This window comes from Dysidea avara, chromosome 8 (genome assembly GCF_963678975.1).
Source record: "Dysidea avara chromosome 8, odDysAvar1.4, whole genome shotgun sequence".
NCBI classification, from domain to species: Eukaryota; Metazoa; Porifera; class Demospongiae; order Dictyoceratida; family Dysideidae; genus Dysidea; species Dysidea avara.
Window position 1 is genome coordinate 36678376 of NC_089279.1, and position 17414 is coordinate 36695789.

At 40.5% G+C, this 17414-nt stretch overlaps 2 protein-coding genes across 12 annotated transcripts in view; one reads left to right on the forward strand and one right to left on the reverse strand.

The window, feature by feature from the left end:
* LOC136265077 (solute carrier family 12 member 4-like) overlaps positions 1-17414 on the reverse strand; it is a 52079-nt gene that overhangs the window by 13063 nt on the left and 21602 nt on the right. For 3 of the 11 annotated variants that reach the window (XM_066059856.1, XM_066059857.1, XM_066059855.1), the window contains 15 exons: positions 16962-17053; positions 16508-16911; positions 11729-11830; positions 11517-11615; positions 11393-11450; positions 11226-11342; positions 11003-11176; positions 10840-10938; positions 10625-10744; positions 9584-9860; positions 9448-9536; positions 8035-8132; positions 7869-7985; positions 7524-7632; positions 7247-7471 (listed from right to left, as the gene is read on the reverse strand). In XM_066059856.1, coding sequence (XP_065915928.1) covers positions 7438-7471; positions 7524-7632; positions 7869-7985; positions 8035-8132; positions 9448-9536; positions 9584-9860; positions 10625-10744; positions 10840-10938; positions 11003-11176; positions 11226-11342; positions 11393-11450; positions 11517-11615; positions 11729-11747 — 1410 coding nt within the window. In that variant the 5' untranslated portion in view covers positions 11748-11830; positions 16508-16911; positions 16962-17053 and the 3' untranslated portion in view covers positions 7247-7437. Of the gene's footprint in view, positions 1-7246; positions 7472-7523; positions 7633-7868; positions 7986-8034; positions 8133-9447; positions 9537-9583; positions 9861-10624; positions 10745-10839; positions 10939-11002; positions 11177-11225; positions 11343-11392; positions 11451-11516; positions 11616-11718; positions 11831-16507; positions 16912-16961; positions 17054-17414 lie in introns of those variants that run through there. The other 8 variants (XM_066059863.1, XM_066059861.1, XR_010705375.1 and 5 more) reach the window with 7 other exon arrangements.
* On the forward strand, positions 77-1508 carry LOC136263717 (ATP-dependent DNA helicase PIF1-like). The gene has a single exon (XM_066058351.1). The coding sequence runs from the start codon at positions 183-185 to the stop codon at positions 1506-1508; it is 1326 nt and encodes a 441-aa protein (XP_065914423.1). The 5' UTR covers positions 77-182.

Genomic DNA, 17414 nt, shown 5'->3' on the forward strand with positions numbered 1-17414 from the left:
ATTTAAATTCATTGCTTATTCAGACAGGCAAATCATTAATTGATTATGGTATTCCTTTACCAGTTGTGCATGAAGTTGAATGTGATGCACAACCAGATTATGACCTCAATCAAGTTGCAATCTGGCGTTCTCAACTGAATGTACTACAGAGAGATTTAGCTAATGCTGTGTTGGATTCTGTCATGTCACCTAATGAATTTAATCCTAGACTGTTTTATTTGGATGGACCAGGTGGAAGTGGAAAAACCTTTACGTATAACTATTTAGTTGTAGAGTTGCGTAGTAGGGGATACAAGGTTGCTACTGCTGCCTGGACTGGTATTGCAGCCACCCTGTTGATTGGGGGACGTACAGTTCACAGTTTGTTTAAGCTGCCTGTACCACTGCTTGATACTAGCTCCTGCAATATCTCACCTACATCGAACTATGCAGCTATGCTAAGGGAAATATCTCTTTTTGTTGTTGATGAATCCTCCATGGTACCAGTCTATGCCTTTGATGCCATTGATAGGCTATTAAGAGACATTACAGGCAACAGTAAGGCTTTTGGTGGTAAAGTATTTTTGTGGGGAGGTGACTTTCGTCAGGTGCTTCCAGTTGTACGTCATGGACATCCATCTGCCATTGTTGAAAACTGCATTAAAAGTTCCACACTTTGGCCATGTGTAGCCAAATATCAACTCACAACCAACATGAGGGTGCATCAGGATAAAGCTGAATTTTGTGAATGGCTATTAAATCTTGGTGATGGCAAGTTACCAATTAGAGACAGTCCACCCTTTAATGGATGCATTCAAATTCCTGGCCATTGTGTAATGGATTCTGTAGTGAAATCAGTCTTTGGAGATGAATTAATCCACGACCGAGTGATACTTTGCCCTACAAATGATGAATCACTTAAACTCAATGAGACTATATTAAATCTACTTCCTGGTCAGCCACGCATGTACTTTAGTTATGATGATATAGTGTCAGATGATGACAATGAACGTGCACAATATCCTATTGAGTTTCTCAACAGCTTGACACCATCAGGTATACCACCACATCGCCTTACACTGAAGGTTGGCGCAGTTGTAATACTATTGCGTAATATGAATGTCCATGAAGGTTTGTGCAATGGGACACGGTTACAAGTATGTCACATGCATGATCACAGTATTGATGCAGAGGTGCTGACAGGCATGAAAGTGGGCTACAGAGTGCTAATACCACGTATACAACTTGCACCATCTGACAGTGGCATGCCATTTGTGTTATCACGGTGTCAATTTCCTTTAAGGCTGGCATACTCAATGACCATAAACAAGGCTCAAGGACAGACATTTGCAAAAGTTGGATTGTATATGGAGCGGCCATGTTTTGCACATGGACAATTATATGTTGCATTGTCAAGGGCACGAAGATTTGCAGATGTCAAGGTTGAAATTTTAGGCTCTACCAGGCAAGGGACACATAATGGAGATACATTTACTGCCAATGTAGTGTATAGACAAATATTAAACTGATTACATTAATTTAATTGATTGTATATATATCTTAATTGATGCAAATATTATACTGTTGGTATGTAATGATGTGATTACTCCTTGATCATTAGTACTGTTGAATTTAAGTGTATTCACACAATAGAACATAACAATCGTCTTAGTATCACGCGCATTTTGCGCGGGTACCACTAGTCTATATAATAATTCTATAACTCTTTTCCGGCACTGTCCCGTCGTTCTTGGTCGGATTCCAATCGGATCGGTACCATTCAAATCTAAAATTTGAGGCGAATCTTTTGATCCGGGATTGGTGGCGATTCCTTAAACTGCGGAAAATATCCTTTAAACCGCCATAGCTACCCGAGGAAGACACGAATGTGTCCAAAACTTTCTGGAGACCATTATCGTGTTACCAGTCTTCCCCATCCCAGCTTACACCAGACGTTTCTCTCCCCCTGTGGACGACAGAACGAGAAACGGAAAATCGAGGCCATTAAATTTTTAAACAAAAACTCCTCCCTGGTTTTTCCCCCGATTAGCTTCAAACTCGCTAGACCAACTACCCGTCCAAAACAATGTGTCATAAGGTGGTTTTCGTGTCTGTCATTACGTGCTAACCTTGGTTGCGAGATACTTATCACTGTCAATGGCCATTATAAGTTTACGATACGCGTGTACGGCGTTCCGGTATACACGCGTTGCCAATAGAAAATGTGACTGGGCCTGCGAAAACAGGGCATGTGGGCACAAACTACACCACGTCACTCTACAGGTCATATCTCAGTGCTGGAACAGCATATTTGTATTTAGTTAGTTGCATCATAAAGCCAATTAAATTCTTACTAGATGCTCAAAATTGCATTGCCATAGCATACTGATACAAAAAGTTACAAATGATGAAAGTTTTAAAAAGTAGGCAAAAATCATGTGCCCACATGCCCTATTTTCGCAGGCCTGGTCACAAATCAGATGACGTATTGGTCTAAAAGCTTACAATGAAATAGGATCAATCACTTTTTCATGATTTAACCAATCACATCAGCTAATTTGATCATGTGATCTGGTGTGTACGCTATCATCCGGCAACTTAAAAAAATTTTTTTTAACACACCCACCAGTATAAAAGGAGAGTTTCGTAGTGTGTGTGGCAAGTCTACGAGCTATGATCGGGCTACTTGACAGTCTACATAGGGAAGACTAGCCGGGAATACACACTCTGCACCCTGCTGTGCTGTCCACTACAAGGATAGAGAAGTGTCAGCTACTGTGACACGAATATAAGCAGGTCAGGGACTACAGACAGACCTAAAACGTAGGATTACCAGCAACACCACTGTAAGGGAGAAGGAAACAGTCGTAGTAGGTGTGGCAATTTAACGAGCTATGATCACTCCAATCAGGCTGCCTAACAGGAAGATTCGCCATTATGAGAGAGGAAAAACGGAAGATTACGTTCAACTACTCTAATTGAACATACATCTACCTTACCAGGCTACGAATCGTGGACAATATGTGACCGGATTTGCGAAAAGGGGTCTTCCGCACACATCCGATTTATCAACTTTGATGACTCATAACTTTTGAGTGGAAAAGGCTATTGACTTGAAATTTAGTCAAAAGTGAGCATCAACATAGCTTAGTGGATGGAAAAAGTTTCAGGTTAATGTGTTTCTTGAGCACTGAGTTATGGTCTTCTGAGTTCATAGAAATGGATGTGTGTGGAAGACCCTTTTTGCAAATCCGGTCACATATCATGAAGTTGCTGTTGTAATCTTCAATGTGCAGGGAGACACAAGACACATTTTCACTCCTTGGTAACTCCACAGGGAGAGCTGAAACTTCTAGAAGCTCTATTACTTTATCTCCCTTGAACTACCCTAATCGCGATATCTACCCTAATAGAACACAAACAACCTCTCTACGAACAATCAATTTTCAATCAGTCAATCTCTCTAGAGTAACCACTCTTCATATGAAGGATTCATCTTGGTGATGCACCTTGATTCGGAAAGCAACAAAATACAACTCTTCTCTATCCAAATCCACATGGTTGTGTTGACCTTGCTCAGTACAGCTGATAAACTTGAATACCAATACTGTACTGCATACACCCTTTGTCATGCAATAATTATACATAGTACCATGACTAGGATGTAGAAATGGAGCTACAATTCAGTTATTCAAATTGACTACATAAACATACAAAATGTATGCGTCAAAAGCAACTTGAATTAGAACATAGCTCATTGTGGTGATGCATCAACTATTGGTAAATTGATCCTCATATCACACTCAAAGACTTTATGTTAGTTCATGCAACATCATCATAATGAAGTTGAGTACATCCCTGCCATACAAAACTAATCTTTTTCATGTATGTGCATGATTGTAATGTGACACATCTTGATACGCCACCTTCATGAGAACTGTGTTCTGCATGAGTACTGTACAGATGTGCAGAAATTCCAGTGCACACGGCCACCAACATTACACACAATTGAGGAAATTATGTATGCACATCAGTAGCTATGCGTAATCATGTCTTTGTTGATATGTAATGATGTGAAGTAATGTTCAAATTTAAGTGTATTCACACAATAGGACATAACAATCGTCTTAGTATCACGCGCATTTTGCGCGGGTACCACTAGTCTATATAATAATTCTGTAACTCTTTTCCGGCACTGTCCCGTCGTTCTTGGTCGGATTCCAATCGGATCGGTACCATTCAAATCTAAAATTTGAGGCGAATCTTTTGATCCGGGATTGGTGGCGATTCGTTGAACTGCGGGAAATATCCTTTAAACCACCGTAGCTACCCGAGGAAGACACGAATGGGTCCAAAACTTTCTGGAGAACTTTATCGTGTTACCAGTCTTCCCCATCCCAGCTTACACCGGACGTTTCTCTCCCCCTGTGGACGACAGAACGAGAAACAGAAAATCGAGGCCATAAAAATTTTAAACAAAAACTCCTCCCTGGTTTTTCCCCCGATTAGCTTCAAACTCGCTAGACCAACTACCCGTCCAAAACAATGTGTCATAAGGTGGTTTTCGTGTCTGTCATTACGTGCTAACCTTGGTTGCGAGATACTTATCACCGTCAATGGCCATTATAAGTTTACGATACGCGTGTACGGCGTTCCGGTATACACGCGTTGCCAATAGATAATCAGATGACGTATTGGTCTAAAAGCTTACACTGAAATAGGATCAATCACTTTTTCATGATTTAACCAATCACATCAGCGAATTTATCACGTGATCTGGTGTGTACGCTATCATCCGGCAACTAAAAAAAATTTTTTTTAACACACCCACCAGTATAAAAGGAGAGTTTCGTAGTGGGTGTGGCAAGTCTACGAGCTATGATCGGGCTACTTGACAGTCTACATAGGGAAGACTCGCCAGGAATACACACTCTGCACCCTGCTGTGCTGTCCACTACAAGGATAGAGAAGTGTCAGCTACTGCGACACGAATAGAGGACTTGCACGCGTGAAGCAACTGTTGCTAGGCAGACATGTTTCGGGACAACTTTCTATGGCGCATATTGGGTCAGAATGAAGGTAATGAGATTTATTCACTAAGCGCTGGGTATAGTGGCACTGGGAAGCCGGGCTGGTTTCGAAATAGAAGATCTTATCATTGGCTTCGTGAATTAGGTGGCTAATTAAATTTCGATACATTACCTCGTACATTACTCACCAATTCTAACTTCGTCGCCTTTTTTAACGAGCTGGGTGGTATTTACAACACAACTCAACACTGATTCGCTTCATTACAGCCTGTACCAAATCCTGAGAAAGCGCTTTTCAGCCAAAACACTGTCCCTAAACATGGCCGACAGCTACGGTTGCTTAGCAATTACGATGATTTACGTCATGCTGCAAGTCCTCAATATAAGCAGGTCAGGGACTACAGACAGACCTAAAACGTAGGATTACCAGCAGCACCACTGTAAGGGAGAAGGAAACAGTCGTAGTAGGTGTGGCAATTTAACTAGCTATGATCACTCCAATCAGGCTACCTAACAGGAAGATTTGCCATTATGAGAGAGGAAGAACGGAAGATTACGTTCAACTAATCTAATTGAACATACATCTACCTTACCAGGCTACGAATCGTGGACAATGTGACCGGATTTGCGAAAAGGGGTCTTCCGCACACATCCGATTTATCAACTTTGATGACTCATAACTTTTGAGTGGAAAAGGCTATTGACTTGAAATTTAGTCAAAAGTGAGCATCAACATAGCTTAGTGGATGGAAAAAGTTTCAGGTTAATGTGTTTCATGAGCAAGTTATGGTCTTCTGAGTTAATAGAATTGGATGTGTGTGGAAGACCCCTTTTTGCAAATCCGGTCACATATCATGAAGTTGCTATTGCAGTCTTCAATGTGCAGGGAGACAAAGACACATTTTCACTCCTTGGTAACTCCACAGGGAGAGCTGAAACTTCTAGAAGCTCTATTACTTTATCTCCCTTGAACTACCCTAATCGTGATATCTACCCTAATAGAACACACACAACCTCTCTACGAACAATCAATTTTCAATCAGTCAATCTCTCTAGAGTAACCACTTTTCATATGAAGGATTCATCTTGGTAATGCACCTTGATTTGGAATGCAACATAATACAACTCTTCACTATCCAAATCCACATGGTTGTGTTGACCTTGCTCAGTACAGCTGATAAACTTGAATACCCAGACTCAATACTTTACTGCAAACACACTTTGTCATGCAAGAAGTATACATAGTACCATGACTAGGATGTAGAAATGTAGCTACAATTCAGTTACTCAAATTGACTACATAAATATACAAAATGTATGCGACAAAAGCAAGTTGAAATAGAACATAGCTCATTGTGGTGATGCATAAACTATTGGTAAATTGATCCTCATACCACTCATACACTTTATGTTAGTTCATGCAACATCATCAAAATGAAGTTGAGTACATCCCTGCTGCTCAAAACTAATCTTTTTCATGTATGTTCATGGTTGTATTGGGACACATCTTGATACACCACCTTCATTAGAACTGTGTTCTGCATGAGTACTGCACAGATGTGCAGTAATTCCCTAACTCCACCAACATTATAACTAGATGTTAGTGCCACACATATTTGAGGAAATTATTCGTGCACATCAGTAGCTAGCATAATCATGTCTTTGTTGGTATGTAATGATGTGATTACCCTTGATCATTAGTAATGTACAAATTCACACAATAGGACATAACAATTGTCTTAGTATCACGCGCATTTTGCGCGGGTACCACTAGTGTGGACTAAGACTATTCCATATAAGGTGATTTTCGGCGTGTATGATATTTCCATGGTGATTTTTAGATGCTGTTTTTTTAGCAGCACTCGTCACTTTAGGAGAACCCCACTAAACAGTACGACTGTACTATTTGATAGTACAGTGAAACCTGTCTAACCAGGTCACTGCATAAAGAGGTCACCTGTATAAACTGGCCATTTTATGAATCCCCACACGTGCCAACTGTGTACAGTGACCTGCTTAATGCAGCCACCTCCTTAATGAGGTCAGAAAATTTGTCCCTATAATGACCAGAATAGACAGGTTTCACTGTACTACCAATAAACTGACCTGGAGCCCTTGATATTCAGGACCATACTGGATAGTCCCAAGGTGTCCACATCACAACAGGTTTCAGTGTAGTGGTAATGTATCATGTTATTGAGTGGTGTATCACTGTTATGTATTATATGACTACCATATTAGGAATTATCAACTTATTAATTTCTTAACACATATTCATTATGTTAGCAGTACACACTCCAGCCTGTGACACACCTCCATAATTGATGTACTTTCCTTGTTTGGTGAACACAATGGTAAAAGGTTTGGTATTAGCAACTTTCTTGCAAAAGTAACAATTTACACAAATATGTTCATTTGCCTGTTATACTCAAGTAGGGCTAGCTTGATACCAAGTGAGGATACTATGACAACACAACTCCTGAACACCATCAACACTACAACATGTTTACTAACACATGTGAAGCCATATCAATGATAGGATATGAGCTACAGTGAAGATATGAAGGTGACACTGTCTCCATACTTTGTATTGTCGTAACAGGAATGGTAACAACACCATCATCTGTAGTTTATATTAGTTAAGGTGATTCCCCTCATGTAACCATGGTGATTATACTGAGGATGTTGGTAACACATTATCATTTATCAATCTTATGGTTTCAAAGAAATGGTTATAAGTTGACACCTCAGATCAATACCAAATATTCTAAAGGACAAATTGTGTATATCTGTGTCCCAGCTCTAGTCAAATGGTTATGATGTGTCATCAACCCTCCTCTGAGGATTATTAAAGGATACGAACTACCCACCATATGTCAATGTTACCACAACACTTTTCGTTGCTACTAGGAAACCCGTTGATACCCTTGGTGACTATTAGTGCCTTCTCAGTTGCCATGACAACCCTCACAGTTTCTATAAACAGCACAACATCTAATTAATGAACACTACACACTAGGAATACCTATAAATGCCTTCCATGACTGTTTCTTCCTCCAGGCGTCCGGCCATGACAGCAACACTGTGTTGGGTACCAGGCCTCCCAGACCACTTCCCTGGATACTGTAGTCATGGTGATGATGGCACATGGTTAGCAACAGGTGAGATACCATATTGTGGGTTATTTGTGAAGGGTAAAATTTCACCAACAGCTAAAATATATCTTTAGCTACAGTCTTTGATTCACGAGCACCAACTATCAATTACTGAAGTGGCCTAGGAAGTGGCCATCATCACTCTTCGCTTTAGCTATGTTCAGTCCATTTCACAGTGTTACAAACGAACAACAGTAGGAAAAGTGCCTCTGCATTCAATCCAGTCAATACAGATGATTTCTGTTTACAAACAGGAATCATTTGTCATCCTAAACTGTACCTGAAACAGTTTAGGAGGGGCTAGCCAACATGTGTATAACGACTGAACATAAACACAGGGAAGCCATTGCGCTACCACAAATCGACACCTTGGGCTGTCAGCAAAAAGAAATGAGACACAAAAAGAGGACAAAGGTAACTCCATGATGTGTGCATTGTACGTACTGTGGTATTCCAAAAGGCATGTCTCGGGATGAAGTGGTATTGAACAGTAAAAAAATCAAAGCCTGCATCCTTAGCTATTATCGAGTTATGTGCTGAAGGCATCATGCAGGCAATATGTCAGTACAAAATCCCATTGAACAATTTAAACAAAAAGATTGGTAACAATCTATTGGAAGCATTTATGGTTGTACTGAAGGCACTTTTGGGCTTGGTTATACCAAGAGTTCATAATATATATACTAAGGAGAGTATCCTACTCTCATATACCCCTGTAGAAGGGCATATCGTGAAGTTACGACGTAGCAATTCTGAGTTCGTCCGTTTTTCTTTGTATAATTAATGATGTCATTAGTTGAACATGAACGTGTACCTAACAACATCGCTAGCAACCAAATTAACTCCAGCTCTAAGCGTTTCTCACCAAACTACAATCATTCCTTCATGGGTTAAGACCGTAGGCGTTTCTTGTTAGGCCATTCGCGGATACGGCTATCCATAGCGTCGCAAGTGTAAAAAGGTGCTAACGATCCTTGCACTTTTATGGCTGCTTGTACATCACAAACCACAACATCTTGTCATTATGTCATAACTTCACGATACACCCTTCTACAGGGGTATATGAGAGTAGGATACTCTCCTCAGTATATATATTATGAACTCTTGGTTATACCTAACCAATACTGCCAAGGCACCAGATGGTATTGTGAAGCTGGTTTTTGGCTACTAGCCATACAAAGTTGCTCAACTTGTTTAACTGTAATGAAGCCCATTCATTCATAACGAGCTTAATAAACTTCCCCGTCACAATATACCCACTATACAGTAAAGAAGTTACTCACATTTGAGCTAGTCCAATATTAACATCAGGTACAGCCAACACCTTACAGAAACCTTGTATCTTATATGTGTCAACAACTCTCTTTAGTGTCTGTATACTGGTAAATAACAACTGATCATGTGAGCTAATGGACGCACCTCTTTAGCTGCCTTCACCTCTGCCACTTTATTGATGATATTTCCCTCCAAAACACTGGTTACCATGGTGAGACCCTTACCGGCCTTCAACTGAGAGGCAAATGACAACAGGTTGGGTTGTGATGGGGTGAGCTGTGAAGGATGTAGTCTAATGAGAACTAGTAATTGTGGTCTCCAGTTCTTTGTGTGTAGAGAACCCTCTTCTAGTCTGAGTAGTGAGTAACGAGCTGCTTGTAGACTGAGACCTCTCATACCATCTCCCCATTCCTTCTCTGCCCTGTAGTGTATGTCATATATAGGGATCAATGATAAAACATGGTCACATGACATTTAATTTGTGACCATTTCAGCAAAACCAGACTTGTTCGCACAAGCATCTCTATTGAGAAAATCTAAACAATAAAAATTGTATGCTACAAAGAAGTTTTTATTGGGCCATTACTTGGAGAAAGAAGACTCAAAACTATATACCATCTTATTTGCCTACTCATGGAGAGTTCGAAAATGTTTGTTTCATTCCTGTAGCCCCAACAGTGTGCATGTTACATGCATTTGTTTACGATGCAGTAAACGTTACCAAGATTGTTGTCATTTCTTCAACTAAACCACCACATATGTGTAAGTGATTACAGGGCTAACACTATAACTTGGCTGATTTGCAAATCCATGGTGAACATTTTAAGCTAAATTGTAATGTTGTAGACTAATGCATACAGAAGAGAATGTAAGCAAGTGTCTGTAGTGTATTTTCAGTATAGCTGCTGTACAAATCGATTATTTGGCTCTTCCTACAGTATAGCATTATAATTCCAAGCTGAATCTTTGGTGAACCATTCCTTGGACAATTCAGATGATGTTGAGAGAATAAAACAATTTTCAGAAGGTGTGCAAACAAGTCGGGATTTTGCTGATACAATCACATTTAGGAAATGGGTTAGGAATACTACGAATTTGAGTGATCATGTTTTATCACCCAGTTATCAAGACTACAGTTACCATGACTACAACATCAGTTACCATGACTACTACTACATCACTTACCCTCGGTAAGCAATGTACTGGTAGATCACCACAGCAATCACCAAGGCAACCAGAGCAAAGTACCAACTACTAATAAACATCATAACTAAACACAACACAGCTCCAGCTGTGGATAATGTCCTGTAATGATATGTTATATGACATCATCAATATTAGCAGGTACTAGTGAATACTTCAAACATTTGACATGTTGTTCACTAGCATACAACACTCACCAGTGGTAGTATTTGAAGCGAGGTCTCCAGTTAGGAGCTTGTAGTAGTGACTGAAGGGCACACGCCACGTTGACAAACATGTAGCACATGAGAAAGAACCTGCAAGCAGTAAGGGGGAGGAGGGTCTGGTCACAAGTATGCAGAACTAGCCACACCCACTTACATTGATAGTATAGGAGCTACAGCATCCACACTAGCTATTAACACTCCAAACTCTGACATGATGGCCGTCATGATGAGGGCATAGGTTGGCTCCCCTTGAGCAGATGAGTATCCAAACATCTTCAGGAATGGAATGAGGTTGTCCCTAGCGATGGCTTGTAGTAGTCGTGGAGCCCTATAGTTATGATGGGATCATGTGAGCTGGATCATGTGATCACACATACCCTGTTAGGCTTTGTAGTCCAGCACCTACTGTCGACAGGAGGGCACCCAATAGAATAAGCCACTTGGTCAGCCATGCCAGCTCTGCTACAATTAATCCTCCGATTGCATCACCAAACCTATAGCCAATCAGAATGCAGTACACCTCATTACCATAGAGACAACTTACTGGTCTCTTAATGCAAATCCAGCCACAGCTCCTCCAAACAAGACAACACATGTGATGTCTAGTGATCCTGAGTTAAGGGAAATACTATCAGTCAGTTGTTCGATATACTGAACTGTAAGGATACAAATCAGTGAAGTGGTTAGGATGGCAGCAATTGTGCCGATGGGAATTGACTTCTGAGCATCTTTGAGATCACCTGACCTATTGGAGCCAGCCATTATTCCTGTGGAGAGGACAAACACACTGACAGACTTGTGGAGACACAATACTTGCACCATATCACACACACATGCACACACGCACGCATGCACGCACTCACACACCACACACACACACTTGACTCGAAACCAGCCATCAAGGGATGTGGTCACTCTTTCCTCTTATCTTTGATGAGGACGAGTGGTGGTACACTTATGCCTTGCAATATCTTGTGTTCTCCTAAATGAGTGATGGCAGGTGGCACAAATAAATGGCTTGCTTAAAGGTGGCGCCATCACATGTTTATCTAGTCCATAAGTACACAGTAAGGTTGGGCGATATACTGGTATGATGGTAACAAGGTGATATTACAGCTGGCAATAACCAATACCACCTTGTTTTTGAAAAACCGCCATACCAGTTGTTATTGCAATATCATAGCTTATTGCAATATCATAGCGGGAATACAGCTGCAGCTACACACTTACACATGTTAACAACACCATATTGGGTCCAGATAAAATGGCACTAAATGCACTTTTGCTCCTATATATATGGGCAAGATTTAGTGCCACTGAGCACTATATCTCCCCTATAATACATGTGGGATGAAGCACTATACTCAAATATTATTTCTTGCCCTTATATGTAGGAAAGATTTAGTGCTAAGGTGCACTAAATGTTCCCTACAATGTAGTAGGCAAAATATTGTTCAAAGAAGCACTAATTATTCCCTACAATGTAGTAGGCATAAAATAATACTTCATAAAATAATACTTCATAAAATAATACTTCATAAAATAATCCTTCATTATTAACACTCCACCTTGTTTAGAGCTAAAAATATTTCTGTGTCCTGTTTACTCCTTGAATGCTAGTTGACATGTCTGGCAGAGAAAGGTGTTGGTATTAGCTAAAAATATTTCTCTGTGCCCTGTTTACTCCTTGAAAGATGTTGGTATTTTACAATTGGTAATACCAGTCCACTATCCAGTTGTACTGGTTTTAAAGCTAGTCTTACAAGTATACCCAGCGTTGCATATAAAAGCAGGTAGTGCATTACTACTCAGTCTCCTACCTTGGTCAGTTGCTAGCATGCAGCTTCATGCTGCTTACGAATATTAAACAATGATGGAGATTGACAATGAAGAAAATAGTAGCCTCTACACTACAAGCCTGTATGCTAGTGATAAAATGGAATGTTCAGATATTGAAGAGGCCAGCGCATTTGTAAGTGACCAATATTCAAGGCAGCTCACAACCACAGAAGAGAATTTGAGCACAAGAAGTGAGAATTCAAATACCCACAGTATTATGCATGTAATATAACAACTTCTGTAGATACAGAATGTAAAAACTGTGGTGAATTGGCAGAAGTATTCTGTAAACAATGTGCACATCATTACTGTGAACCATGTGCTGATGTCCGACATAAGGTTAGAGATTGCCATCTTGGCCCAAGGTGTGATTGTTCTTCCCTACTGTTCCCCGTGCAATTTGCAGGCATGCACCTGGCACTGCAGGCTGGGCGCACGCCTGGTTTACTATAATTATTTCCAGAAAGAAACGTACATGCGTGTACATGTGTGTCTGTCTGCACCCATGTGAGCTAATGGTTTTGTGTCAAAAGCAGTCTATGTGTTAGAAATGGAGGCAGCATAAGAACTATACTGTACACCGGCAAACTTTGACGAGGGTAAACTTTGATGAATCTGCTCTTAGGCAAAGTTGACGAAATAAGCTTTGACGAATTGTTTGAAATCACCAATAAGAACCTGGGCACTTATTTTATGTTGACGAAATAAATTTTGACGAATTCACTTTGATTCGTCAAAGTTTCCCTTCGTCAAAGTTTCCCAGTGTACGGTATTAAGCGCCTATATAGTCAGGTAAGTTTTGCTCTTGCTCTAAGGCAGTTTAGGCATGGCAGCTTTCTAAAACTTTGTGAACGTTTTGTTGTGGGTTCTATGGGTGTTTAAAGTGACAAAACTACACTACCAGCTTCCTGAGTTACTAGGAATAGCGTAGCACTTTGAGTTGGAATTGAGGGCGTGTCCAGCTAGTATGTGTATGAACACCAGGGCTGAATAGTTTTCTTTGAAAACACATTAACCAAGCTATACTTCTCCTCATGCATTTGTGGGTTTAACTATATTGCAAGTTGAGCATTCCTTAGTAACCATTTCATATTTTGCAGTAATTACAATTATTATGTAATTAGTATTATTATGTAATTAGTATTTCATGAAATGCTAATTTGTATTAGTTAATTTAAATGGTTTCTATGTAACCGTAATCCTGCTGTCCCAACTATGTTGGCCTTTATGTGTCTTGTGACATCATGGATAAGGTCCATAAGTGCAACTCCATTTATATTTGTATATATATACGCATAGCAAGAATCAACCATGGGATTCCATGCAACATTAAATTATTTATCCAAGAAAGAAGCAGACCTATATGCAAAGAAGTTGCTATAGTGATAAATATGCATACTTACAAGAAGTACTAAACTCTCATTTTTAAAACTAAGTAAACTACTATAACCCATAGTCACATGTTTACAATATGTTATACCAGGAATCAAAGGGTACTACTGCCTTAGCATCAAAGGTAGAAGGCTGTTATGAGGTTGTATGGAAAATAAAGTACAAGCAGTTGAAGTATTGCAACTAAAACAGCAACAATTCACTATGATCACTTCAATAGAATTTAGTGCCTGAGCACAATATAGTTCCTACACTAATGTAGGGAAGATTTAGTGCCTGGAGCACAATATAGCTCCTACACTAATGTAGGGAAGATTTAGTGCCTGGAGCACAATATAGTTCCTACACTAATGTAGGGAAGATTTAGTGTTGAGCACAATTCATCTCCTACACTAATGTAGGGAAGATTTAGTGCCTGGAGCACAATATAGTTCCTACACTAATGTAGGGAAGATTTAGTGTTGAGCATAATTCATCTCCTACATTACTGCAGGGAAGATTTAGTGCTTGTGGCACTAAATCTCCCCTATAGTAGTGTAGGAAATGAACCCCTTTTAGTGCCATTTTGTACGGAACCCACCATATTGTACTTGTCAATCAGTATTACAGCCTCCTTGTACTAGCAAACAAGCCTAACCCATGCACTACTACAGGAAAGCTAATTATTAGAATACACGCTAGGCGAGGCACATGTACTGGATACAGCACTTCTGGGATTGTGGGATAAAAATTCTGGCTTAACATTAGTTAGCCTTAGTAAATTATCTGCTAGCTATATACATAGATAGAAACTAGCTATCTCTCCTTCAAAATTTATAGGCACTCCATGCTCTATAAGTTTTTCCAAACTCCTAGTTAGCTGGTAAACAAAGTTCACCCATGCATTATATTGTGTAAACAGTTTTGAGTGTAGCTACTTGTTATAGTTCATTTCAATACCGTGATATTTGCAATAATCGTGATAATAAGCTCCACAATAACCGTGGGAGGAAATTTTTAATATCGCCCAACCCTAGTACACAGTGAACGCCATCTGGTACAATCCTGAGCTTCCTTATACTATGATGTTTCATCTATCCCACACTTCTTCAAGTCCTGACGGACCTTGTCCCTTCAGTGAAGCTTAGTACCATGTGCAGGACACTTCTGAGGGAACCAACCAAATAACAGCTTCTTCGGGTGTCTGTTTGCTGACATTCTAGCAACATGTCCCAACCATCTTAGCCTGCACTGTATTAGTAAGTCACCAATACTCTCTACCATACCAAATCTACTAACCAGCTCAGTAGTAGTAAGGTGTTCCTTCCATTGAATAGATCTGCCAACACCCAAGATTGAACGAACACATTGTCAGTGAAACCTGTCTAACCTACTAACCAGCTCCTGGGTGGGGGCCCAAGTTTCAGCACCATATAACAACACTCCCAACACTACAGATCTATATACCATCCTCTTGGTCTCCAACGTCAAATCTGATGCTGTGAATACAGAGACTACCAAAAGCTCTAGATGCTTGTGTAATCCTACAGCTAACTTCACCAACTACCATACTTCGCCATACTTCTGCAATGCACACCAAAGAGCTGCTCTGGGTACAGAGTCGTAGGCCTTATGCAAGTCAACAAACAGCAAAAACACTTTAGTAATATGTTCAATTGCCTTCTACTAGCTGACGAACACAGAATATATGTTAACACAACCTCTGCCAGGCCTGAACCCGCACGGAGAATCTGAGACTGTCTCTTCCACCACCAACTGCAGCCTATCATTCAGCACCCCAGCAAACAGTTTGCCCATCACATCCAAGAAGCTAACGCCTCTCCAGTTATCACAACAGGAAAAGTCTCCTTTCTTCGGCACAGGGACAAGCAGAGCATCTCTCCACTCTGAGGACACACATCTCTCCTCCCAAACAGTCTGAAACAACTTGAGGATATATTCCAATAATGGCCTACCACAACACTTTAAAACATCAGGCAACAGACCACTGATACCACCAGCCTTACCCACAGCAAGTCGTCCACACACCTACGCACAGCCTCTAGCAAACATGTGAAACACAGCTATTGTCACCCAGTGATCCAGCACTGGTTTACCTGTGTACCACTCAGTCACTCAAGTGACTCTACAAGTTTCATGGGTAGAGGTTGTGGAACCAAAAGTTCCACAACAATCCCAAGCCAGACAAGTACAGTTGGGCATATGCTTCCCCAGTTGACACCAGGTCACCAGTTCCCCATTATACAGTTGGGTAGACTGGTGGAATGTTAGTAAAGATTCTTGCTCAACTGGGCATCGAACCTGGAACCTTTTGATTATACAGGGGTACTTGAACCATTCGATTACCAGGCTAACCACTTGGTTATGCTGCCTTATACACATACACACTGTACACATAGGACATACACACATACAGACACACACTCACCAGTCACAGAAGGGAAGAAGATACTAATGAGAATGAAGAAGGATGATGTCACTTGTGCAGACAGTTGTAGCCCCACCCCCTCTACACCAGGGTGGACCTCTGTCTGCTCAAGATAATGTGATCAACCATTCTCCATTATAGTTGAAGTGTGGGATATCCCGGGAATACCTACACTACACTGGGGCTCACTGGACACCCAGTCTAACATGTCCAGTGATGTGTTGTCAAACACAAAACGTGTGTTACGAAATGCCTCAAGCAATGCCGGGTTGTCAGGACTACAAGTGTTGTTCACTGGTTCTTCTAAACTGTCCAGAGGGGTGTGGCAAAATCCTCGTTTAATCTTTGGACACTTAAACATGTCACTGGCTCCTTTTAATGCCACCCCATCCAACGTGCACACACTAAGGGGAGGGGCTCAGATCAGCTCATAACAATAGTGGGTGTGACTCACCATAGCTCTGTCTGTGTGGACAATGCTCCAGCATATATGGACACCATAGCAACTATCACACACACTAGTGCACATGTGGCAAAATAGTTGACCTAATAAATAATGACATCATATGATGTAATCATCATGTGATTAAGAGTTGTATGAGGGAGAGTCTCTAACTGATTTGGGAAAAGCATTGAATCTACGCACAATATTACTTCTGTAATAAAACACATTTAAAAACAATGGGGAAGAAGAACAAGTTCTAAAAGAAATTATAAGCAAATTTCTATTGCCCAACTGGTGGGTGAATGAGCACTACCTGTTTATAGGGAGTTCAATAATCCTTCTCCAGGGTTTCTGAGTTACAGAAGTTTGTTTATGTTGCAATGACAAAACAAATATCTTTCTTCAGTGAATTCTCCTTCCTTCTCAAACACAGAAACACACGTTGCACAAAACTCTACTTTT